Raw genomic sequence first — 27,175 nt, forward strand, 5'->3', positions numbered from 1 at the left:
CCAGAAGTATATCCTTTGTGAATGGGGCACAATATGCATTCAAAAACGGACATACAACTTGATTGTAAAGGTGCGGGTCATACAAATAACATCAACTCGGTGGCCAGAACGTCTCGAAACTACCAACTTGCGCTCACGTTGTGGGAGCAGGTCACATTTATCAGTGTCATACTGGGTTCAGCCTTCAGCTTCAACCAGAATGACACTTTGAGCACAATAATTTCCTGTACCATACCTCCGCTTCACCTACTACACTACAAGATTCATATTGGGTCCGCCTGCTGCACAGATACACTGGTACTGTGCAGTAGCAGCATTGGTACTGTGTAGGTACTCTGTATGTACCAGTCAGGTATCTTGGCGACGGTGTACCAGTGCAGGTGGCCTAAAATAGGAATCTTGCAGTGTAACTAATACTTTTAGTTCTGTACACCACTGTTTCATACTCAAATCCGGGAATCAAATATCATCTTTTCAGTGTACCAGTTGTATGCACTTTGGACATTTAATGCAAAATTACACGATTCCTATTAAGATTTTTCACTTTTCCGGCCAAGGGTTGGGGCCCATCATGGCCAGGTAAGGGAGGCTGGACTGTACTTCATGATAAAATTGAGGTCAAAGATAATACCACTGTACCACTACCACAGAATTAGAGAAGGAGAACCGGGACTCCCTATACCGCCACGTACAATCGCGTCGTCAGCTATGAGGAGAAAATTGGGGGTATTCGGGTCCTTGCCGACGGTGCGCGGAGACGAACGAAAGTAATTCTGCGTCTCATCTGAAGCGTCTTGGTACTCGCGTGCAGGTCGCATCAAGTGCGTCTCTCAAATGTGCCCATAATCCATGTCACGCTTGCATGACAACGAATGCCTCGAACGCATTCCGAGGGAAACCGAATACCCCCAATTTTTGCTCCATGTCTGTATTAAGATGGCGGTCGAGTCCTGGTTCTCTGGTTTTAATTCTGTGACCATCACTACAGAATTTGTTTGGAAATATTAAGTAGCAAAATCTAATATTGAATTTTGATGAAGCAACAAAATCGTTAGCAATAGGCTATTCAAGTTGAAACCCATACACCCCCTGTGCAAGACATGACCTTAGTCTTCCACACTGGGAGTGTGAATTTCAAATTGCATTCCTTTTAAAATCTACACTCCCTGTGTGGGAGATTAAGGTCATGTATTTCATAGCAGGTGTATGTGTTTCAACTGGAATATAAGCCCATGTGAAATTATGTGCGTAGCCGTTTTGCCTGAAATTCCTGTGAACCATTTTTGTATGTTGAATTAGTTATGCCCTTGATATAGTACATTATGGTCAAATGACAGCAAATCATGGCATGTAAATCTGTTTTTTCGCAAGTGATGGAAAAGAATGAATGGTAAAACATAAACGGACTGATAAATCGCAACTGCATTATGTGTTGATCAAAACAAGGTGATAAAGAAGTGATTAATTTTGATGATTTTAAATAAATGGTCAAAATGATGACAAAATTGTGCAATGGTTGTATCAAGAAAATGCATGATAGCATTCATGTCTAAATCATATAAAATGCTTATTATACTATTCGGCAAGGTCTTTCAGCTGTGCCCAACTGCTCAATCTGATTATCGCGTAGAAAGAACTAGGTCATGCGATGCTACGCAGCTTGATCAGTGAATGAGATGCCGATGTGATGTCGACGTGATTCAATTAGCCAATCAGAACAACACTTCTCTGTTTATGCTGTAAATAGCACCAAATGGACAGACCGCTGAAGAACAATGCCGAAAACTATAATGCACTGCAGGTAAAGGGGTGGATGAAGCAACCACAATCGCTAAATGTTACGTTGGCTATAAATTACTTAAGTATTATCGTGCAATAAAACCGATTTAAACTTAATTGATTGATGCTTTTTTTTACTGTTATTTTTATACTAAATTAATTGTTTTATGCAAGAATCATTCCCTTGATGTTCTAGGCAATACCGGCCAAATTGTCGACTTGTTATAACCATTTTGATTGGTTACAAAGAGGGCTATATCTTGTATTGAGCCAATCAGAAATAAGGTTAGAAAGGCTGCATGGGTTTAAGCTTAAAATTGCCAAGAGAAGTGCTAAAAGCTCTATTTGGATTGGTTACTTAGATGATTATATTATGCAATTAACCAATCAGAGGCACTGTAAGCAAATCAGTAGAGCCCACAGGGTTAATGTGAGCAAATTATTGCTAGGATCAAAATTTTGTCCAAATAATGACCCAATAGCTTTTTAATCCTAGAGCTCTATCGCTAAATCTGCAAATCACAGTAGGCACCAACCTAACTAAGAGCCTGTTCTATCACCACTAGCATTAAAAAAAAAATAATGATAATAATAACTCTAAGAATCGTCCTGTGGGAACTGAATTATTCAAAAATATGCTAATTAATGATGAATATGCATTCAAATTTATGCAAATGAGTGAGGAGCTGTCTCTTGTCTCTACCAAGCAAATGTATTTTGCTCAAGACAACCCATCACCCAAATTGTACATAAATGGAAAAATAATGTAATCAATGAACATAATATGGAATAAATCGCAATATTAAGGGGGTACTACAAGCCTGGCCAATTATTTGCCTATTTTTGCATTTTTCTCAAAAATTATAGCGCATTGGGGACAAGTAAGATATGTATATTATAGGGGCAAGGACTACAACTATTGTACTGGAAATTTTATTTCAGCACAGACAACAGTTGTGGAGTTACAGTCAAAAATGAGGGAAAACCAATACTTGACCAATAAATCAATAACTACTTGTTTGAGTTGCTGAATTTTCAGTACAGTAGTTGTAGTCCTTGCCCCTATAATATACATATCTTACTTGTCACCAATGTGCTATAATTTTTGAGAAAAATGCAAAAATAGGCAAAAATTTGGCCAGGGGTGTAGTACCCCATTAACACCGAATAATAGAATATGTCAAACTTGAGTGGTAAGCTATCTCCCACTAATGTCAAAAACCTCAAATCAAATTTCACCCTAACTTTACATTCTAAGCTAATAAAACAAAAATGACAATAATGATATGCTTGTTTGCATACATTTAGTGAAAGTAAAGTAAAAACATCATGAAATTACACGAAAAATTTACCTCCAATAGCTAAACTCTCCGTCCAAATATTTTGGTAACTTGCAAAAACCAAGCTATGTGATGTTTTTACACCCTGGCATGGTTCATATCTTACTACATTGGTGATTAGCGATTTCTTTTTATAGCCCCAGTTAAGGCTAAGAAGAAGAAAAACCTTGTTCTACAGACAGGCAGAAATTGCAAGTAGTCAGTCATTTTGGGTTTTTCTTTCACAAATGCGTGAAATGAGCCTTAATTTTAATTGGATTTTACATGCATACAATCAAAAACACAAAATCTTGGTTGATCAGGCCCATAGAACAGGTTTTTTTTTAATCACCCAAAGAGAATAAGAGAAATCATTTATAGTCGGGCTATTTTTTATAATTTCTTCATAGAAGCTACGAGAGGTACATCTTTCTTGGAATCACATGACTTGGTCACATGACCATTTTAAATTGAAATAATACTGACCATGACCAAAATAACCACGGCCGCGAAAACCATCTACGCAGAGAATAAATAACAAAATGAAGGAAAAAAACTATCATGAGATTACATAAAAATTGTACCGTACCACCAATAACTAAACTCTCTGTTTGAATATTTTAGCAAATTGCTGATACATACACCAAGTATATTAGTAACAAGAAGCAAACCATGTGATGTACTCACAACATTAATATTTTCAATATGCTACTGGAAAAGTGGTTAATTTCACACACCTGTAATTTTGCACGCTTTACCGATTTTGAATCAATTAGTTTTTTAATACTTCAAGTTCATGAGCTTTCTTACATAGATCTATACATAGAACAACATATTAGCGAGTTTATATTTTCGCTGTAGCTGCACAGAGCGTGAAAATTACGAAACGAAATATTCTGTGAGAAATTCCACTTCTTCAGTAGTAATTTGTTTTCCCTGCAAGCTACAAGAGGTACAACTTTTATGTAACCACATGACATGGTCACATGACCATTTGAAGCAAAACAAATAATACTGACCACGACCAAAATAACCACGGCCGCGAAAACCGTCTACACACAGAAAATAACAAGATACAAACGGACAAACATAGATAAGTTCATATTTATCGGCAAAACTTCACTTGAATCATATTAAATGTGGAGTACAATATGTGGAGTACCCCAAGGCTCAATCCTAGGCCAACTACAGATGAATATGGCAAATTTGCAGACATACATTATCAGGAAGGCCAATTGTTCCATGTTCTCACTGTTGATTTTTTTACCGAATATTTTTCAAGCAGTCCTGATTGTCTGGAAGAGTCAATATAGCAACGACAACTGCAGAATGTTGGTGTTAAAGCCATATTATAACATTTGCTGAGGAGAAGGCCCTGTTTTTTACATGATTGTAATCTACTTTAGTCAATAAAGATACTCTGCAAAAATCAAGACTTTAGGTGCTGTAGTTTTGTCAAAATCCCGAGATTTTGAATAAAACGATGGAACCAGCGTTTTATTATTACGATGGAAATATTAGTCGAACACGTATGCACAGTACGTACACGGCGTGCGGGATACACATACGCACACACCCAGAGGATCGTGATCAGTATTACAACCGCTGGAGTAACATGCATGGGCGCTAGTAGTAAATTCCAATTTTCTATGCTTTACCTCACTTGTTCGGCTCAAAATTTAAAGGGGACATATCTGACAGTAAAAGCTAACATTTTATGGAAAATAAATACAAATCTATTTTTAAAGAAATGTTATAATATGGCTTTAACAAACTAGTGCATACTTGACGGAATTGTTTTAAGAACTGCAAAGAGGTACATACACAGCAGCACATACATATCCCATGAACATTAATTTCTCTGAGAAGTATCTTTTTAATTTTGGGCGTTATATAATTTTATAAGTTCCTTACCGTCACGTCTGTAAGTACTAGCGCCAATCCATGGACCGCGATTCTGGAATCCACCTCGTGGGCCGCCTGGTCCAGAATAGCCCCCTCTGCCTCGCGGGTTACGACCACCTTGGTCAGGTCCCTAAAACAAGTAAGAGTAAATATATAGTTTGTGTTTGCAACATCAAATTTTTTTGCTATAAACCATTTCACATGTAACTTTAAAGAATTAAATCTGTAGGCTATTTCAAATAACTGTGATAAAAGAAAACTGTCTTCACATCTTGGGCCCAAGGTATGGGAGCACAAATAGGCTGCATATATACCGGGTGGCTCTACTTTGGCCATGCTATTCTTTTTAATTCTGGCTGCGACAGTTCCCAGGTTGGCTACAACCTGGGTGGTCAATGTATTTTGAAGGCTGCAGCCAGAGACTACCAGCCATGACCTACAGAGCTGAAACATGGTCACTTACTAAGAGGATGGAGCAAAAACTGAAAACTGCACAGCATATCATGGAAAGATGCATGCTGGGCTTCACCAAAAGGGACAGGAAAACAGTGGCATGGATCACAAGCCAAACAGAAGTTACAGACATAATCCACACAATAAAGATGAAGAAGTGGCATTGGGCTGGCCATCTTGCAAGATCAACAGATAAATAGATGGACAAAGAATGTCACAGAATGGAGGCTGGGCTCAAGACATCACGGCAGACAGAAAGTCAGATGGAGGGATGAGATATCAAGTTTCATAGGGATCAGGTGGATGGCAAAAGGAAATGACAGGAATCTTTGGTGCCAACTTGGGGAGTCTTTCGCCTTGCAGTGGGCCGAATATGGCTGATGATGATGATGACTAACCATTATTCCTCTTTTTCTTATGATTTGTGGTTTCCCTGGGCTATTTACTATTTGTACAATAAGCCTTTTGTGCCTTAGATCCAATTCACTGGGTCTCGAATAAGGGTCGTAAGGTAAAGTGGTAACAACACACTACTAGTTAACACAGCCAAATGCAGGTAGCAGGGCCAACCTTGAGTTGGCCCCGCTCAGATTAGAACGAACCCAGAGCGGGCGGCCCTGCTGGAGTGCGGCCAATATGTGCTCTCATGCCTAACATGTTCCAACAATTTCTATAGCAATAAATAAAATTTCACCCTATTTTGAAGTCCAGTATTATTTGGCTTATTTTGAAAAATTAGTATCCAAAATTGAATAGATTCTGATATATATATATATATTCAAATTTGGCATTCTTTTCTCTAACATGTAATGGAATCTTGACAAAAATAATATTATCTCGTACTATACTGCGATATTCTATGTTTCTACAAATGAAACTTGAAATAAATATAATTGATTGACATCACGTTTACCCTTGGTCCTTTCTTCTTGCTCTCCGCATCTGCTTCCTCAACAAGAACAAAATCGTCCACATGCATAGAGGGCGGTCGACTCGTATTCTGTGGTCTCTGTCTGAACGGGTCATTATAGTAGCGGCCTCCTCGCATTCCTCCTGTAACAATGATAAGAAAAGGAATATGTTTAACATCACAATGAAATGCAGTCTATAATCTTTTATCCAGTGTAGCCAAGCATTGGCTGGAAAATTTTAACAAAAAAACAACAAAACAAAGAAGCGGAGTAAAGAAAATTTGGCTGAACCAGGATTTGAACCGGTGACCTCTGGTTTGCGAGACCTGTGCTCTACCATCTGAGCTATCCAGCCCTATGATGGACAGCGATCCCAATTACCAATATCTTTGCTTGGACGCTGGTCAGAGCCATGAAACGGTACTGTCGTGTGGCCAAGGATCATGCCAAAATTACGATACAACCTGGGAAGCGACAGTCGAGGGGATAATTCAAAATCCCAATTTTAAAGCAGGATGGTCCGATTAACAACCATCGAAATGGAGATTTTGAAATTAAGTAACTTTTTGGTTACACCAAATGCCAATTTTCGGTTCTCATATCAAAAGGGATTGGAATATATCTTGGAACACATCTTTTGATTTTTGTAAAATTTTGTCCAACTTCAACAAACCTAGTTGAAATTTGGGATAAAGTCTTGCTTTTTACCATTTTCTCCAAAATTGAGCATTGTTTCAGTAATTTTTTGGTGCATATTGCTAAATATGGGTCAAAATTTAAAAAAAAAATAAGAATGTGTTCCTATATATTTTGAAAATCAATTTAAAACAAATTTACTTTTAAAAATCAATTTAAAAAAATCAATTTAAAACAAATTTACTGAAGATATTTTATTACGTTGTCCAAAAATAATTTGAGTCAAAATCATCCCGAGCCATAATGTTGATTGAGTTTCTTTTGCTGTTGACTTACTATGTGATCGTCGAATGCCTGTTGGTGTTCTGTTCACTGCAGCTAAGCGGAATGTCTGGAAATTTTTCCTGGATACAAAAAGAAAAAAGAATTGCAATCAGTCTTTTCCATCAATCTTTACACAGTACTGTATTTCTGCCCTGTTTGCAACACAGGTTTAATAAATGTTACATCAGATATTTTCATATGCCCTGCAGAGGGGGCCTGGTAGTTCAATAAGAAAGTGCACTAGGCGACTGCAGTGGCAGCGAAAGCATTAGAATTTAAGGGGTCAAGGATGACCATTATTTGTTCCAGTTTTGTGAAAAATTTCAATTTCAGAATATTTTAACCCCAAGTGTGTTTTGCAATTTAATGGGCCAATGAGCGCAAAGCATACAAAATTTTGCAATTTTAGCCAACTTAGGCCCAAAACACTTGAGTTTTTTGTGCTAAAAAGGAAGATGCACATGGCAATCATTGCTTTATTTTTTTATGGTTCAGTAGCAAATCAATGGACCAGGAGACACTTTCTTTGAAATTAGTGGCCCTGTCCCAGATACTCAAAGCCTGTCTTCAACGTACTTGACAGAAGCCTTTTTAAACTTCATTCTATAAAGTCCTTCTGCCTTCTCTAACACCATTTTAATTATTAGGTAAATAAAGATAGGTAGTGTACAGCTGTATGTGCGACGTCTTATGGTTCAAAAGTCATGTGAAGCTGTTGGTCCTGACTGTGTACAGGAAGAGCCAACCCCTATGCACGGTAAGTGTCATAGCTATTCGAAAAGAGGGGGATTATCCCCGTTATATATGTAACGGTTTAGATTTTTAGGGTGATTTTCTTTTTGTTCAACTTTGGATCCAGGGGCTTACTTGGGCGATAATAAATGTCCAATACCGTTACACAAAATAAAATAGACACGATGGAAGACTTGTAGATATACGCTGTTGTTATGCTCCGGCTTTAATATAATAATATCTGATGATTCGTAGAAACAATGAAGATGGGTGCAATATAAATATATTTAATGAATATGATGACGATTGAATTGATGTTGACAAGTTGGAGGCCTGGATGGAAGATTTGATGTTTATCAGTTGAATGCTCGGATGGAAGTGAATAAAATTATCTAGGAAACAAGTTCATATGGGGAAAACACTTGAAAACCAACTTAAGTACCATCTCTACAACAGCATAAATAATAACCTTAACTAAGCATTTACTTTGACAAATCTTAACAATACATAACCTGATAAAGAGATAAAACTTTCTCATGAATAATTCATAAGTACATCACCTACCATCTTAAGCCAAAAGATAAGTGTCAATAATTTACACCACACTTAAGTTTTTAGGATAACAATACACACTCATATAAAAGGAATCAATTGCTAAAGTGCTCTTAAAACTTCTATGAATGGAAGACAATAAACAATGAAGACATAAACATTTAAAGAACTCATAAACTTGAGAATCAAAGGATGCAGCGTGTTCATGATCAATGCATGAGGTGAATGACCTTTTCAAATTAAAGATAAACCATGATCTATTAACAACAGTTTTAAAGACAATAATGATTATGATGGAAAATAAGTTTACTTGATGATGATTATGATCGATTAATTACACAACAGATAGAAATATAATTTGACATGAAACCAAAAACCTACATTAATTAAGAATGACACAATCAAAATAAACAAAATAATAAACATGGTAAATAATGATATTACCTTAAGTCCTAGTATTTCACAAACCCTAACCTTATTATTAAAACCAACCATTCTGATGCCGGTTACATATATGCAATCAATCCTAGGTTCTAGGATCGTGCATAGGTAAAACTGTGCATGTAAAGGCTGTGCGTAAATACTCAAACATTTGAGGTACAGCATGTATATAGGAAGGAAGAAAGGAAGGAAATAATTGTGTCTATTCAACTGCATCACATATTTATAACTTTACTATGCAGGGCACTCAAGCCCCGAATTAAGGCAGGCTTTGGGGCTCATATTTTGTACACAACATGCATATCAACTTTAGAAAGACATGGACAGCCTGTAAAGATTTTGGAAATTTTGTCTAAATTTATGGTCTGTATGCACTGATTTGCCTTTGCTTACCTTTTAGTCTTCTTTATTTTTATTTGGATCTCTTCAGCCCCTGCTGCTTTTTCCAACTCTGCTTTCAAATCCAGATCTTTCAGGTAGGTTGTACACAGGGCATCTAAATCAAATTGCACCTGAAATGCATACAATGCAAAACAGTTTTAAGTAATGTATGTTTTAAGACTAGGATTAGTTTTAAGTGTTGGCATAAAATCCACAGACGTGATGTAGTAAGATGGTTAAATTTCTCAATGACAGCAAAATGCTGGTGTATGAATGGTCAGAGCTGGTCACGTGATCAAAGAGGGAGACACTGCACTACGACAGCGAATAGCTTCCATGCATTTCTGTCCATGCAAAATCAGTAGTATCAATCATCTATCAATCAATTCCTGAAACTTGTATAGGGCCTAAAACCAAGAAACTTGCACTAAGGCGCTGGGACACATACAAAGATCAATCATATGCAAACTTTGCAAACAAATGAAAAGAAATACAAACATGATATCAATTCAAAAATATACACAATTACAAAGAAAGTTAATGCTTAAATGCAATTCCAAACAGATGATGTCTTAAAAATGTCACTGGATTCTCACAATTCCTTCCCACAATACCATAATAATTTTATGCATATTGCATAACAAAATTAATAAAGGAGATGGATTAACCTCTGAACTGTATCTATTGTTATTTCAATACGCCCATTACCTTGTGGGATGGAATTTACAAGTAGGTACAAATCAACATTCGGTAGAGAAACCCTTAAGGTGCATATTCTGATGAAGTCCCATGGATTCAAAAGTAAGTCACTATTTTGTTGGCAGAATTGTTTAAAACATTCAATTTACTTAAGTTTCTTCTAAAGTCTCAATTATCAATTGCCACACCCCATTTGAGATGGGAGGACCACTTACCATTTCTTGTTCTGGGTCAGCTTCATCTGTAGGTGGCGGTCCCAACCAGTAACTTGTGCTGATTCTCTCATCCTCCCCATCTCCCAGATCAAACACCATACGACTGTTGAACTGTTCTGAGAGGCCCATTGGAGCCGGGAGGACCACTTCAATGACATCAACCTTGACGGCTGCTGCCATCTGTGGGCTCTCCTTGGCATCCAAGGTGTGTACAAGACTGCTGATGTTCTCAAGCAGTCCTTCCAGTCCTTCTTCTTTCTTACAACAATCCTGGAAATCAAATACACATTGAAATGGGTTTTTCCAGTTCTAATACCCCAAACTAAAAAATCTGGTCATACCCAATCTGATTCTGATTGTGTTTCATTTCTAAGGCAAAATGATTTTGGCTGAAACATATATCAATCGTGACATCTAGTGTTCATCGTGCAAGACAGGGGTTTAGAACCAGAAAGCTTTAACTCACAAAGGTTAGGTTTTCATTGTGAGCTACGGCTTTCTGGTTCTCAACCCTTGATGTATACCCCAAAGCACAGCTATTGTAATGATTTTAAGGATCCACTTTCTTCTGTTTTCTGTAATGAAACTATTAGCATTAATCCCTGCGGCCAAAATGAGAGTTAAAGCTATGTCAACCTTTGGTTTTTTCCCAGTCACAGAGAATAGACAAGGGGTGATTTCAGATATCATAGCTATCACTAAGAATTGAGCCACTCCTGTGAAGAGGAATTCTTTAATGTCAATTCTATACAAAACTCTATAATATAGAGGCCTTGCATATGACGTATCATCCCGTAAATATGACGGACTACTCAAATGCATTCAACAAAAGCATGATTGCAATCTACCATGACAGTTCGTCTCACACACATAACCCTGCACTACGATCAAATAGGTTGATGACAACATTTGATTGAATGGACTGCACTCCGCCATAACTACGATGAAGGACACCGGCTCAAATCCTTTGTTTGGAGCCAATCGATAATTTCATGCAGGGCCTCTATAGGTACATTATCTTCAATGTCTCTTTCCCAAATGACCCTAATAAGATGTGTGCACACTTACAGCAAGGGTCTTCTCCAAACGTTTAATGGGATGATCAAAGTTATTCCATTTAAGCAATCCGCACAACTCCGCCACTCTGAGTGAATAAGTTCTAAAACATGACACCTCATCGTCCTGGTCCATGTCAGATGGACCTTCAGTGTTCAATAACATCTGGAGAAGGTCCAGAGATGTTGACAGAGTGGAGAGGTAGTCTGAACTGTTCTTGCTGAATGTTCTGGCCAGACGTTTGAACAGGTTGTACAGTGCTCCTGGAGTCCTGTTTAAAGTACTGCAAAAGATAAATTGTAAAATATTTTGAGATAGACATCAGGTGAAAATTATGCACAATTTATGATGGGGGAAACAATATTTGGTTGTCCTCCCCACCTGGATTTAAAAAAGGAAAAACACAAATACTAAACAAAATAATAACTAACCTGATTTTAGGGGCTTGTGCATTAGATATATCAACATCTTAGCGAGCATGCATTATTTTGCGCATTTTCTCCCTCAACAAGTAGTACAATTTTTAACATATGTGACACAATCTGGTCCAATGGGCCAAAGGCGGCAAATTTGAAATTGCAATAAAGGCAAAAATATGGAGTAAAAAACAATAAAATGCATAAGAAAATAGACATCACAAAACCTCCGAACTTTAGAACTAAGTACAAAATGTATGCTATACCTTTGGCGTTTTCAGTGATAGCTGAATGTTTGTTTACGGTAATAATTTTAGTAACTCAATTTTGAAAAATGCCTCCTTTGGCCCGCATGGCGCATATCCAGGGCCGTCGCTAGAGGGGGGGGGGGGTATGGGGGGATGTGACACCCCCAATAAACAATTTTGTCGGCAAAATTTGACTGCTGTCTGCAAAACCATGGGACTGTCGGCAAATGTAGTCAAAGGTATGTGTGATTGTCGGCAAATTGTGAGAGTCATATAACAGATTAATGTGTTACAAAATTGTGTTGTTGTAACGTAAAAGACATACTGTGAATGGTATAGTAGTTACTAGTTAAAAAACAAAATTTTGACTCCTACCCCCCCACTTTTTAGATTTCTGAGCGCCGTCCTGGCTAAAAAAAATTTGGTCAACAAATTACAAAAAATTTCCGTCGGCAAACCATACTGTACACCCCCCGAATCATATTGGTCTAGCGACGCCCCTGCGCATATCATGTCACATAACATAATTAAAACATGAATGAAGGGGTATAATAGTACAATGTCCCTATTTACATCTTATTAGGCTTCATCAAGTAAGTTTATTATGCAGTTTTTAACTATAGGCTATAATGAAAGACAGAGATAAAAAGAATTTATCGCGTCTGATGTCACTGTCAATTACGATCCTTGATTGGTTTACACAGGTTAATAGCGCATAAAAGGAAGGCCGATTTATCTGGTGCCGATCGGAGAAAAGGAATAGCAGAAAATGGTGAAAAATTACGTACTTTTACAATAGACTAATTCCAATCAGCCGTCTACACTTCGCATGTACTGTGTATGCTTCGTAGTGACGACTGATTATCTTACAGCCAATATCATGACGGACTTCTGAAAACTATTCAATGCGACTTCAGTTGTGCGCCGAAGCGCGACTGACTAGCGGCGCCAGCGTGCATCGCGTCGCTGTACCACGCCGCTGTGACAAGATCGCGCTCTGAACTTCTAAAACAACAAACTCGGTCAAAAGGTCAATTTGGACACAACTGCGCATGCTCTATGCCACAGGAATCCTGTTGCAAAATCCGTCACTTTTTTTCCATGTAGTTTTCTCAGTCGTCAATCCAGACGGTTGACGACTGAGGGCAGCAGTCTACTTTTACAAGGCAAAAAGCAACTTTTCTAGGCACTGTTGACATGGTGTCTTCGTGAAAGAAAGTTTCATACTATAAAGGCCTAACCTTTGAGATGGTTTGTATGTTTGAAGGTGCAAAATTAACAATAAGGCGCCCGATTATACCACCGCGATCAGCAAGTCATCATCACAACACTTGTAAACAAACCGTGCTCGAGTTTGATTGACAGACGATGTCAGACGCATTAATTCTTTTTATCTCTGTCTATCATTATATATTGCTGAATTGCTAAATTGCCCCTTTTTCTATCCCACAATGCACCAGAAAAGGATAATCAACAATATAGCCTATGATTTCTTTTCATTTTTAATGACCCCAGCCCCCCCTCCACCCCACCCCAGAACATTGTGATGACAATCAACTAATTTATTTTTCCTGGCCTTAAATAAAATAAAAGTTTACTTCTTGTAGGGTGCACACATTGGATTTTTCATGAATAAAAAGAAACACTTTTATTTGAAAATATTTAACCTTACCATTTAAGGTGATAGAATCCATAGTCATGATCCAGTAACATGGTTAAAGTTCTCAATGACAGCAAAATGCTGGCGTATGATTGGTCAGGGCTGGTCACATGATCAAAGAGGGAGATGCATACAGCTTCCATGTGATCTTTTCCTGGCATGCTATTGGCTAATTGTTCATTGATTGACATATTGTCACTTGACAACAGAGTAATGTCTGGACCACAGAGAGATTGCAACAGTGCCTGTCAGGGATGAAAGGAAATAAGATTTGATAAAATTGGGGTAAATTAATAAATAAAATACACACAGTCACAGAAGCATTTACCATGATATCTAAGCAATCAGCACTCACCCCCCCCCCCCAAACACACACACAATACATCAGCAATTGTGGTCAATGGCTATAATGAGTTCTTTAGAAACACCACCCAGGATTTATGGACAACCACATTTCCATTGTGTCCGCAATGACACAGATTTCTCATCTCCCAAGTCCTTGTTTGCCAGCGTTTACAAAAGCATACACCCACCTTCACCGTTAAATGCTAAATAATAATAGTGAAAACAAACAACATTTTTTATATACAACTTTTAAATTATGCAATGTAAATGATATTCTTAAGGTGACCAATTGAGACACAGATTTGCAGGCCAATTATGCCAGAAATATGTCCAGTTTAGTGAGTTTACATGAGTCAGTGAAGTTTACATGGCGAGTCAGTGAAGTGCCAGCGTTTACAGATGGGGCTTACAATTTTGTTGTGATACATTTGCCTCAATGCATGTAATGTATTATTTCCCTTGAATAGGTCACAGAAGAAAAATTCATACTTGTCCAGGGGTCCATTTCACTAAATCTTTAACCCTTTGTAACTCAAGTAACCGTTCGTAAAGTTACGAATACCCAATACTATACGTAACTTTATGAAGAATCCCTGCAGTAAATCCCTATTAGTTACGAAGGGTACGTATAAGTAAGTTTAGTGAAATGGAATTTACGAATCAAATGATTTCGAGACTTACAAAGCTTCATAAAGACCAGTGCTCTTACCATTGAGCTACTGCTAGGATGAAAAAAAAGTATATTGACCTCAGGGTGCTTTACAGATTTAAAGTATACAAAAATGTAAGTATAATGATAAACAGTTGTGAGTCTAGAATTTTATTTCACTTTTTCCTAATTATTTCTCATTTTCTTACTCACCACTATACACTCCTGGGCCTGCTGATGACTTGGTGATGTGTGTAGTAAATTCAGCATAGACAGTAACCGAGGAAGAACTTCCACTAGCTTTTCATCACTTTGGGGCCTGAAAATAAACATGTGAAATATGGTTTCTTTTCTTCTAAAAACATCTACAAACACCAGACGACCAGAGTGAATAAGATTCCTGACAGGAATGGAAATATTTCCGAGTTAAATACCAAAATAATTTTTGGATTTGAAAAAGAACATATTGGGCTATTCTAGTTGAAATCCATACACCCCCTAAGAAATGGGTGACTCCAATTGAAATAGATTGAGGTCATGTTTTCCTCAGGGTGTATGAATTTCAATTGGAATAGCCTATTTTCTGCAATACAACAAAAAAATACACTCAATCACATAATCACAATCCCATCTTTCACCAAGAATAATATTGAATTACACAGATGAATAAGAGAACAGATGAATTTGAAATTTGTGATGCCCTGCCTTAATTAAAGAAGGTCAGTCCAGTGTGAGACAAAATTACATGGCACTGTGGCATAGCGGTAAAAGGCTTTGACTCATAATCAAGGGGTAGCTTCAGGTTGCAGGTTTGAATCCCTACAGCACCTGAATGTTGTGCATTTGGGCAATGCACTTTCCCTCACTTGCCTCACCCACCCAGGTGTAATAGGGAGCTGTTAGGGGATAATTACAATCAAAGTGCCTGGAGGAGCTGTGCTAGGGTCACACCCTTATTGAACTGAAACCATTGTGATGCATCTTGGTGGCAGCAAAATAAATTGTTGTAAGTGTACGGTACCTTAATATGGTGAAGCTCATGTTAAATAACGACTTTTATTCATTTTTATTCAAACTGCAACACTATCATCATGGTTATTCCAAAATACTATCCTTGCTCAAAATCAAAAAGTTATGCCTTTTCAAGCCTTTATAACCTCACTTCAGTTATTGCTATCCATTCACTCTACCTTGGCAGGCTAGAGCAGAGTATCCAACTTTCCAATGAGTAAAATTGGGCCTGATTGAAGCTAGGCTGCTAGCCTTTTGAAACTATGCCAAAATAAGGCCAATATGAGGAAAAATGCTTCATTTGGCAAGAGCATTAATATGAAAGGCTGTGATACTAGTAATGTCAATAAGCGTGCTGTGTCAGGACTACATGGCTGTTCCTGCTCAGTCCCTTTGTCACGCTCACCTAAACTGTCGTAAGGTAGAGCAGGGGGAAAATGTCTTGACTGCAGAAGATAATGCTACCCCTGATTACCACTGAGTAATTTCACTACCGTATTTCGTCAAATAAACGCCCCCGGGGGCGTTACATTTTCCCAATGGGGGGCGTTTATTCAAGGTCAATTTTAGAGCGATAATTCCCGTTCAAATCATTAGGTAAACTTAAAATTCACTCTAAAATGACGAACTATGAACTAGAAACACTGACTTCTGGTTCACTTCCAGGTTTCCAATGGGTCAGTCCATGTCAAAACAGACTGAGTGTACACCCACCCTCTTGGATTATGCTCTCCTTTGGCTCAGGGGTACCTTTCATGGACCCCTAGGTGAGGTCACAAGAAAAAATTCAAATTCAATTTCGTTTCGAATGGCGGGCCATCTAAGTTTGGCGACCTTGACCAAAATTGGGAATTTAAGGTGTCCAAATGACAAAGCGCTCTCTTTGAGAGGCATTTTCTTCTTAATTAAATCAGTTGTGACCCTCTTTTTGAATGTGGTCACTCACTGGCTGTGTCTGAAATGCCTAATGCCAAAAAAGATTGATTTTGGAATTTCGTTTGGGATTTCAGAGGGGTCAAAATCAGCACTTCATACTGTTCAATCAAATTATCTTTGATTTTGAAGGACCCATGATAATGCCACAGTGCACTTATAGGTCCTAATTATGTTCAGAATGGATTAACCATGTGCCAATGTCTATGAGCAATTAAAAAAAGAGACATTTCTAGACCCCTACAGAATTTTAGGCCCCCTAAAGTGGTTCAGCCACAAATGGCGCTTAAAATCGGCAAATTTTGACACCTAATAACTTTAGGTGTACACCAGATATGAATTTCTAGTCTTTTGCATCTGAAAGAATGTAGTCTAATGTTACTAGGAACATAAGATTTGTTTTGTATTTTTGTGTTTTGATACTTTCAAAAGGTCGTTGACCTATGAACATTTTTTTTCATCATAGCGCCCTCCTGAAAGGTCTGACACATAACAAACTATCATTTTTGGAATCCTCATGACCATACGAGTAATTTGATATATTACTTGACATAATTGGGAGCATTCTGACAATTTGACCCCCATAACCTGTACTTTGCATGTGCATCGTTGCCAGGAAGTGCATTTTTGACCCCTTAAAAATCCATACAGAGGATTAGAAAGTAGTTTTTTCTTATTACTTGACTCAAGAGCAACTTGAAATATCAGGATAAATAATACAAATGGCTATAAAGTGATCAAAAATATAAAAAATATCATACTAAAATTGGCATTTTGTACCGTATCCTGTATGCATGGTATGTTAGGCAAAAATGACTATTTTTGAAAGCGTCAACGTAATACTAAAACACAAAAAATACAAAACAAATCTTATGTTCCTAGTAACATTAAACTACATTCTTTCAGATGCAAAAGACTAGAAATTCATATCTGGTGTACACCTAAAGTTATTAGGGGTCAAAATTTGCCGACTTTAAGTGCCATTTGTGGCTGAACCACTTTAGGGGTGGCCTAAAATTCTGTGTAGGGGGTCCAGAAATTTCTCTTTTTTTTTAATTGCTCATAGACATTGGCATATGGTTAATCCATTCTGAACATAATTAGGACCTATAAGTGCACTGTGACATTATCATGGGTCCTTCAAAATCAAGATAATTTGATTGAACAGTACGGTGCTGATTTTGACCCCTCTGAAATCCCAACGAAATTCAAATCTATCTTTTTTGGCATTAGGTATTTCAGACACAGCCAGTGAGTGACCACATTCAAAAGAGGATATCAACTGATTCAATTAAGAAGAAAGTGCCCTCAAAGAGAGCACTTTGTCATTTGGACCCTTAAATTCACAATTTTGGTTGAGGTCGCCAAACTTTGATTGCCCGCCATTCGCAAAACTAAATGGAATTTTAATTTTTTCTTGTGACCTCACCTAGGATCCATGAAAGGTACCCTGAGCCAAAGGAGAGCAAAATCCAAGAGGGTGGGTGTACACTCAATCTGTTTCGACATGGACTAACCCCAATCCAGATTTTCGCCTATTATTGACGCTATTTTCGACCATGTGGGCAAGTTGTTAAGCTTACTACACAACATAGCTTGGAAATATTGGCATTTTTGAAACATCTTGGTTGAAAAAAGTGGTGGGGGCGTTTATTTGAGGGGGGGCGACTATTTGACGAAATACGGTATATGTACACAAGACTTACCCAGCAGTTCTTAGTATTTGTAGTATAGGCGCCTTAATAACAGGCTGTGATATTAGGTATACTAGTAATGTCAATAAGCGTGCTGTGTCAGGACTACACGGCTGTTCTTGGTCGGTCTCTTTGTCCCGTTCACCTAAACTGTCCACTAACATCTCCAACAAAGTCCTGCAAACAGAAAATTCAAAAACAAAATAACTTTATAGATAATTTGCATATCCGAATAATTTCTCACAAAAAATTCCTTTACGTAGGAAAAAAGGGTAATTTTGAATACAGCTCCACAGTTAACGCGGCTGTGTACTCTAGACATTGTTTCTTTCGCGAAATTGAGCTTTTTTGAAATGCATTTACTTTGTTATGTTTTTTATTACAGATGACGCTGCCAGTATATAGTCCCACCCGCTTTTTGGGTGAACATTTTTCAAAATTGGGGGTGGGACTATACTCAATTTCAAAAAAAAAAAAATGTTAGGATCATTCATGGTTGACTTAAAAAAAAATAAAAAAAAATCAAGATATTCTGTATTTTTAATATGAAAATTGATAATTTGTATTCATGTCATACTCGATTAATGATTTCAAAATGTATTTAAATTCAATGCATTTTGAAATCATTAATAGAGTATGACATGAATACAAATTATCAATTTTCATATTAAAAATACAAAATATCTTGAAATTTATTTTTTTTAGTTCAACCATGAATGATCCTAGCATTTAGGTCTAGGTTTTTTTTTTTAATTTCTGAAATTTTTCCAAAATTTGGGGGTGGGACTATACTCGAAGGTGGGACTATACTCGCGTCAGTACGGTAATACAAGGAAAGAAAATCCAGATTTGTTAACTCCAACTGCTCTATTTTATGAATTTTATTTCACTATTTCACTGTTTCCGCAATTTAAAAGGAAAGAAAATCTTTGTTGTACCATCGGGGTATACGCGCGCAACAACGCATCGCGTTTTGTATACGCGCAATTTGTTAACGCACAGATACGCTACGCATACGCAACGCTTATCTGCATGCACGGCGCATCTTATGGAAACACCACGGAAGCACTGATTTCATAAAAACCTAGCGGTCAAATGGCTCCGTTTTAGCTGATAAAATGTGAATTTTTTCAAGTTCTTTCCCCGGATTTAAACATCAAGATATGAATAGATTTCGCCCAAACTTCTCAAGGGGCTGTGGATTTACCCGATGTTTACGTAATGTAAGGTAGAAAAACGAGAACTGCCGCATTCTCCTGTGAGCTTCGATCAAAGTGCAAAATGTGACCATTTTAAACTTCAACAGCCTTTATTTCAATGTTCATTTTCTCGGTAAAATGACGATTTAGGTACACGATAACTCAAAAAATACAGCATCTATAGGTAAGCAATTATGCTCATCATAAAAAGCATGATCGACTTAAGAAACGGTTTTCTCATTTTTTTTTATATTTTGGTCTATTTTCGATTTTAGGCATCATTTTGTGCAAATAGGCGTTTGTGAATTTTAAAAGTTCATTTTGATGCCTTATATGGTCAATATCTCAAAAATAAGGCCAATATCAAAAACTAAAAAAAAAACGTTTTTGGAATGGTGTCTCAAGATTAAGAAAAAAACAAAACAAAATTTTTTGGAAAGAGTGTTTTTTTGTTATGATGTACCCAACAAAAAATGCCAAAAACTCACTTTTTTGTGATTTTCTTCATAATTGTTGTTTTTACACCAAATCTGTATTTATATTAAGATTCATTGATGTATTGCTTTTATAAAAATGTATACTTTTATATGTCTTGCGTGAATAATTACAAAGTTATGCCACTTTTACTACATGCATGTCTGAGAGTACACAGCTGCCTTAAATGGGTCAACTGTTTTTCGTAGCTTTCATTTTAGCTCATCAATATATATTTGGCTTAAAATGAATAGTAATTGCCTTCCTAACAATAAAATGAATAGAAATTGCCTTCCTAACAATATTTAGAGGTTAATAACTGCGCATCGGTCATTTGGAGGGCATTGTGAAAAATCTAAACATTTTGCCTTTGGAAATGTTTAGATTTTCACAATGCCCTATATTACCGATGCAAAGTTATTAACCTCATTCATAACCGTCACTTTAATCTCTTCACCTTACAAAATAACGCAAAATTTGGCTCAAAAGTTTATAAAATAGATTTTTACATCTTCCCTTTCCAAAAATCGATCAGGCTAAAACAGGACGACCAATAACAAAAGTCGTATCACAATCCGTTACAAATATGGTAGCGCGCAAATCCAAATCGGCAGCCAGCCAGCACAAGCAGTTTGTTCGACGCACAACAACACGCAAAACGCCGGGTCAATTGTAAAGACAATGGAACAAATACGCATTTTGCGGTCAATTGTGAGATATTAATGACCTCGATTTGCGTTCGCGTTTTCACAAATGATAAAATATGATTGGATCGCATGCATCGCGTTTATTAATGAGGTTATGAATATTCTATCGTTTTTGTAAATCAATAATAAGACATTAAAATTTGGCAGAAATTGAATATCTATGGTTTTAATCCCTACAGAAAAAAGTGAATGGAAAATGTGTCTGTACAATCAAATTCTGGCTGGGTCGGCAATCCTTAGAGAAGATATCTTACCCTTCCCAGAATCCTTTGCAACATGATGCATCACCTCATTACATCAAATGACACTCCTATTACTTTGTACATATAATGCGCACATTGATCGGCTTTTGTGTACTTGTGTCTTTTTTACATCGTAGGCCCAACCAACAGAATAATTCTTTTTGAGGGATTTCCCCATAATCAGGTTCAATGTGCTTGAATAATCAGCTTCAATGTGTACAAAATTTAATTGCAAATTCTATAACAAATTATTTCATTTTGGATAACATTTGTATCAGATTGAAAAGAATCAAATTAGCAGTCCAATTTGCAATGGGTCAATCATCTTATTGCCCATAAATCTTACTATAAATAGGGGAATGTTGTATGTATGTATGTAGGTGTGTATGTATGTATGTTTGTATGTTAGTATGAAGATTGAAAGGCTCCGTCAGTTTGGATTCAAATGTCGCCAAATTCACACAGGAGATTAAGAAATATACGGGGAATGCATTGCACTTTATTTGGTTGAAAACGGTCAAGAATTGGCTGCAAAAACAGTGAAAATATGGGTAAAAACTGTTTTTTTTTTGTTATGAAAATCGGTTGGCAGCCTTTGCGTCACTGCAGCTGGCAGGCAGCGCGTCGGCGTCGCGTGCGTAATGCACACTACACCATCAAGCGCGTAAATGGCACAAAGCCACACGACTTGCAAGCCAGAGACCAGTGGACATGATAATACGGAAAGAAGGAAAAAGAGGTCAAAAAGGTACATGGACTGATCACGGGGTTATGATAACGGGTGAACACGACAAAAAGGTATACGAGTACCGGTATACGGGTTAAAGTAACTAAATGAAAATGGCCACAAAAGAAAGAAGGGAAGAAAGAAACTAATCACGAAATGTAAGGAAAAAAGCTAAAATAATTACAACAGAATTAAATAAATAAGATGGAAAACGGGAAATCACAAGCATCAAAATGTAGGCATGCCAGGCAAACACATTTGCTAGTCAGCCAAATTCGCCGAAAATGTCAATGCATTTTTACATAGAAATTTAAAACAACTGCCCGAAGAAGGAAACCTACATAAATATGTTTTCTATACTTCACTTGACCCAAATATATGATTTTTTTATGGTGATAAGACACTCGCTCATGGAATTTTAGAGGATTTTGATAGCAGTTCCATTAAAAAAGCTGCTATCATAATGAGACAAAAGATCTAGAAACACCCCCGAAATGCCGTTTTGGGGAATTTTGCTAGCTGAATCTTTTTGATATTGTTTGATGAAAGTCAATCTTGGACAAGATGTAACTTTGCTACGGAAAGTGCTATGAAAAAAGGGTTTTCAGTTTTGGCTTTGTTTACTCAAGGGCTTTAATTTGTTATATAAAATGATGCAGTTTGATGGCAAATTTGAATTCACCTAGCATACCTACAAAATGTACCTTTTCAATGATTCTACCTGTTCAGTAATTCTTCCTGTTATAGTGAACGCTCCCATTTACTCATCTAGCGGGGACCCGCGCGAAGCGTGGGTATCCCGCTAGTTTAAATAAAATGCATTTTTTTAAATTTTCTTGAAATAAAAGTATTTCATACTTAGAGCAATGCTTACACTAGTTGCATTATTGCCATTAAAAGCTGATGGTAAAACAAATTATTTGGGGTTTTTGCCCTTTTTTCAAAAGGTAAGAAACAGGGTTGCCAAAAGATTTCAACCTGAATCCCGTGTCAAATAATCGAAAAGTTGCCCAATGTTTCTCTTTACCATTGGTTTCTATGGGGCAGGAAACTATCGGAAGTCGCAGGAGCTAAAAGTTGAAAAGTCGCCCAATTTTTTTTTAACCATTGCTTTCTATGGGACAGGAATTTGTCAAAAGTTGCGGGAAAAATCTTCAAAAGTCGCCCAATTGGGCTACCAAATCGTGGGTTTGGCAACCCTAGTAAGAAATAAAACTAGCTAATAACAACAACAGGTGCAATGTTGTGCAATGCAATGTTGTGCAATGAGGAACTACATACGCTGAATTGGGATTCCCTATGAGTCACTATGCTGTAAATGGAGAGTTAAAATGTACCAATGGCTGCCTTGTGTTGTTTTGTATAAAGAAGTGATTTTATTCAATACATTAATGACGGTTGTCATTCACTTAGTTATTTTATGCAACAAAATTTGTCATCAATGATTACTCAGATATAGATTTTCGTCGAGTGTGGACGTGTGTATTGCACGCTCCGGCCACGCATGTGAACCGTATGTAATTTCATCTATAGGCGTATGATGCCCTTACACCAACCGAGCGACTGACTTGTGAATTACAATTATTACGATCAGCATGGCAAATGAACTCAAAGATCTGATCAACAACGAGGAGTTCAAAACATTTATGAAAGTAACATTATCAGAAGTAATGAAAGAATCTCTGGATCATCATACAACACGGATTGAAGAAATGGAGGCGAGACACTGTAAGCGTATAGAAGAAATGAATGAGAAACACACAGAACATGTTAAACAAATGGACAAGAAGTATAAAGAAATGGAAGCATCACAGATGAGCCGAGCACAACATGTTGATAACAAAATCCAGAAAATGGAAGAACAATATACCAGACGTGTCGAGCAACTGGAAGGGGAAATACATGAGTTCAGTTGCAACAACACACGAATGGAGTCTGTTTCCTCTAACCAGCAAGAGCAACTGGATGATCTTCTCTTAGACATTGAAAACAAATCCATGGCACTGGAGAACCAGATGCAATATTCTAGGCGTAACTGCCTTCTAGTGACTGGTATACCAGAACATAAGGGAGAGAAATCGGAAGATACTGATGAGGTGATCAAAACATTTGCGAGTGATTATCTGGGAGTTAACATCGAAGATGTGGATATTGACCGCACGCATCGTCTTGGCAAGCCACAGGCAGGGAAAAACAGACCAATTATTGTCAAATTCACTAGATACAACGCCGCCTAGCGGTTATGAAGGAAAGGAGGAAACTCAAGGGTAAGAAAATGGGAATCCAGGAACATTTGACTTCCTTTACCCAGCACATGTTGAACATGGCAAATCAGCTCTCACAAAAAGCACCGTGGGTTAAAAAAGTATGGACATGGGACGGTCGTGTTACTTGTCTTGTGCAAACAAACAGAGAAGTTCCAGAGAAGAAAGTGACTGTAACCTGTCAAGATGATCTCGACAGGATCTGGAGGAAAGGCGCTGAAATGGTTAAAAGCGGGACTTTGAAGAAACAATGGAAGAGTAGAATCGGTGATGCATCCTATAACAGACCAGCATGGGAGAGCAGAGAAAAAACAGACTAATTAAGTTAATGATAACTGTGAAAGTGTGAACTTGAATGCTACAAAATTATTGACAAATGTTTGTCTTGAAGATTCAAGATATATCAGATATAAATAATAAAATTATTAACTAAATGTGTGTTCAATATTATATTCTGAAATCATTGTATATCAAAATGGCGTAGCTGTAGGCCCCTATACACATGCATGTTAAATATGGCTAAACTATAATATTGCAAGGTTGTTCAATACGAAAATTCGATAAATTTCTGTACAATCATTAATCAGAGTCTTTCTCTTGATGAATTTTATGCAATGTTATTCAATTACTATCGAGCAAATACCATAATACTATTATTACCTTTAAAACTGTTAACTGACTAAATTAGGTACCAGGGAAATGTTTTAAGTTGTTCTCACTTAATGCCAAATTGTCCTTGCTACTTAATATAGCAATCATGTGTAAACCCATTTGGTGTGTAGATTGAATGTATGCAATGCTGATCAATATTATATCGATACTCAATATTATATCGATACTCAATTATTCGAATAAGCTTAGCTCTTCACTACCCACATTTTACTTCTTAAAAACCACGGGCGTTCGTCTAGGATATTTTGCATGCAGGGTTTTCACCAAATTGTTTGTACATCACGTCCTATTTATCACTCTATAATTTGATCGTATAAAATTAAGATATACAGTATATATACTGTTGTTGTTGTTTTTATTATTTATATTTGTTTTATAAGATTGTATGTGTGTAGACGTAAATGGCAGGTAAAGAAAAATGTATCGTTTGTAAAAAGAACATGCAAAAGAAACATCAAATTTTCTCATGTAAAATATGTAAAAACTATGTGCATAAGAAATGTATGAACCTCAGTCGAAAGGAAATTTCGTTACTTAAAATAGATGAATATGTATGTAATAAATGTTCCAAAATCAATGATGAGAATATAGATAATGATGAAGATTCTGATGGCGATAATGACCTTATGAATGAATCTGGAGAAACAATCCACGTGATCGGATATTAATATAGACAAATATGATAAAATGATGTTTAATCCAATTAGATTTCAAAATAATAACAAAATGACGAATTTATTGAAATGAACAAAATACCAAAATGCAATTATTTAACACCAGAAAAATTCAAACAAAAATATATTGATACTAATAGTGAACTCTCCATACTGAATGTTAACATTAGAAGTATCAAGAAAAATTTTGAAAAATTAAAAGAAAATATCAAGACCTTAAATCACGAATTTAACATCATTGGCCTATCTGAAACTCACTTAAAAGAATCGCCATCCGAATACTTCAACTTAAATGGTTATAATATGGAATATACAAACAGAACAGAGGGAGAAAAAGGGGGTGTTTGTTTATATATTTCCACTTCAATCAAATATAAACTGAGATCTGATCTTTGTATTTCAAACTCTAATTTTGAATCTTGTTTTGTAGAAATAGAAAGAGAAAATACACGAAATATGTTAGTAGGTGCCATTTATCGTGCACATACGAAAATTGAGCATTTCATCAAAGATATTGGTCCTATTTTTGATCAAATAACTAAAGAAAATAAGGAATGCTATCTAATGGGGGATTTTAATATAGACTTGTTAAAGGATGACTGTCACAAACAAACTCATGAGTACCTTAATCTTGTTTATTCATATTCGTTCATGCCAACAATTTACAAACCAACTAGAATAACCGAACATAGTGCAACCATTATTGATAATATACTTACAAATAATCACAACGATGTAAACTCAGAAATAATAGTTACTGATGTCAGTGATCATCTATTAACTATAGTACTCAAAAATCGGGCAGTAAGAAAAACATCGCCTGATGAAAGAAATTACTTCTATAAGAGGAATCATAATACTTGTAATATAAATAATTTGAAGCAAAAACTTTCCAATGTGAATTGGCATGCTGAACTGGATAATGAAGATGTAAATGATAGTTACAATAAGTTTATACATATTTTCAATAATGTATATGATGAATGTGTGCCTTTGACAAAATGCAAGAGTAATAATAAAAAAGAACCAAAATTTCCTTGGATAAGTAGAGGTCTTCTCAAAAGTATAAAAACTAAGAATAAGATGTATAAGAGGTATATACAAAAGCCATGTGATGAAACGCTTGAGTCATTCAAAACATATAGAAACAAGTTAAACACGTTAATACGAAAATCAAAAAGAGAGTACTATAAAAAGAAATTTGAATCTGCTAAACACAATCTACAAAAAACTTGGAAAACAATAAATAGTATTATTGGACGTAACAACAAAAGAAATATGCAAGCTAAAACAAAAAATGATGAAGGCGAAACGGTGTCAGATCCCCAGAAAATTTCAAATGAATTTAATGAATATTTTGTTAACATCGGACCTAAATTAGCTTCCAAGATTACAACAAATGGCAAGAAGTACTATGATTATTTAAAGAGCCCATTAAGCAGTAGCATGTACATGAAACCAATTGTTAATGAAGGCGTTATAAAAATAATACATAAATTTAATCAAAACAAGAGTGCTGGTCACGATACTATTGGTAATTACGTGGTAAAAAGGATTGCAAAGGAAATATCGATTCCGTTAACTATCATATTCAACCTGTCTATTACTGCTGGTGTAGTACCAAATGAGTTAAAGATCGCAAAGGTAATTCCCATTTATAAGAAAAGAAAATCCAGACGTTTTCTCCAACTATCGTCCAGTTTCTGTCCTGCCATGCTTTTCAAAAATACTTGAAAGGCTTGTATTCAACAGATGCATACATTACATTGATAAATATGAAATTCTAAATGATAAGCAATTTGGCTTTAGATCTAAACATTCTACCTATATGGCTATCTTGGAATTTATTGACAAAAT

The 27,175-nt window shown here is 36.5% G+C and overlaps 1 protein-coding gene and 1 non-coding gene across 2 annotated transcripts in view; both read right to left on the minus strand.

The window, feature by feature from the left end:
• Window positions 1-27,175, minus strand: part of LOC140144152 (protein virilizer homolog) — a 90,535-nt gene that overhangs the window by 10,877 nt on the left and 52,483 nt on the right. The window contains exons 23-33 of the mRNA XM_072165983.1: window positions 18,372-18,536; window positions 14,935-15,040; window positions 13,740-13,972; window positions 11,416-11,686; window positions 10,348-10,617; window positions 9,446-9,564; window positions 7,340-7,407; window positions 6,370-6,509; window positions 5,013-5,133; window positions 4,118-4,150; window positions 3,585-3,617 (exon numbers count right to left, since the gene is read on the minus strand). Of these exons, the coding sequence (XP_072022084.1) occupies window positions 3,585-3,617; window positions 4,118-4,150; window positions 5,013-5,133; window positions 6,370-6,509; window positions 7,340-7,407; window positions 9,446-9,564; window positions 10,348-10,617; window positions 11,416-11,686; window positions 13,740-13,972; window positions 14,935-15,040; window positions 18,372-18,536 (1,559 nt within the window). The remainder of the gene's footprint in view (window positions 1-3,584; window positions 3,618-4,117; window positions 4,151-5,012; window positions 5,134-6,369; window positions 6,510-7,339; window positions 7,408-9,445; window positions 9,565-10,347; window positions 10,618-11,415; window positions 11,687-13,739; window positions 13,973-14,934; window positions 15,041-18,371; window positions 18,537-27,175) is intronic.
• On the minus strand, window positions 6,650-6,722 carry Trnaa-cgc (transfer RNA alanine (anticodon CGC)). Its single transcript has one exon. It is a non-coding gene; the product is annotated as a tRNA-Ala (tRNA).

This window comes from Amphiura filiformis, chromosome 2 (genome assembly GCF_039555335.1).
Source record: "Amphiura filiformis chromosome 2, Afil_fr2py, whole genome shotgun sequence".
Classification (NCBI taxonomy): domain Eukaryota; kingdom Metazoa; phylum Echinodermata; class Ophiuroidea; order Amphilepidida; family Amphiuridae; genus Amphiura; species Amphiura filiformis.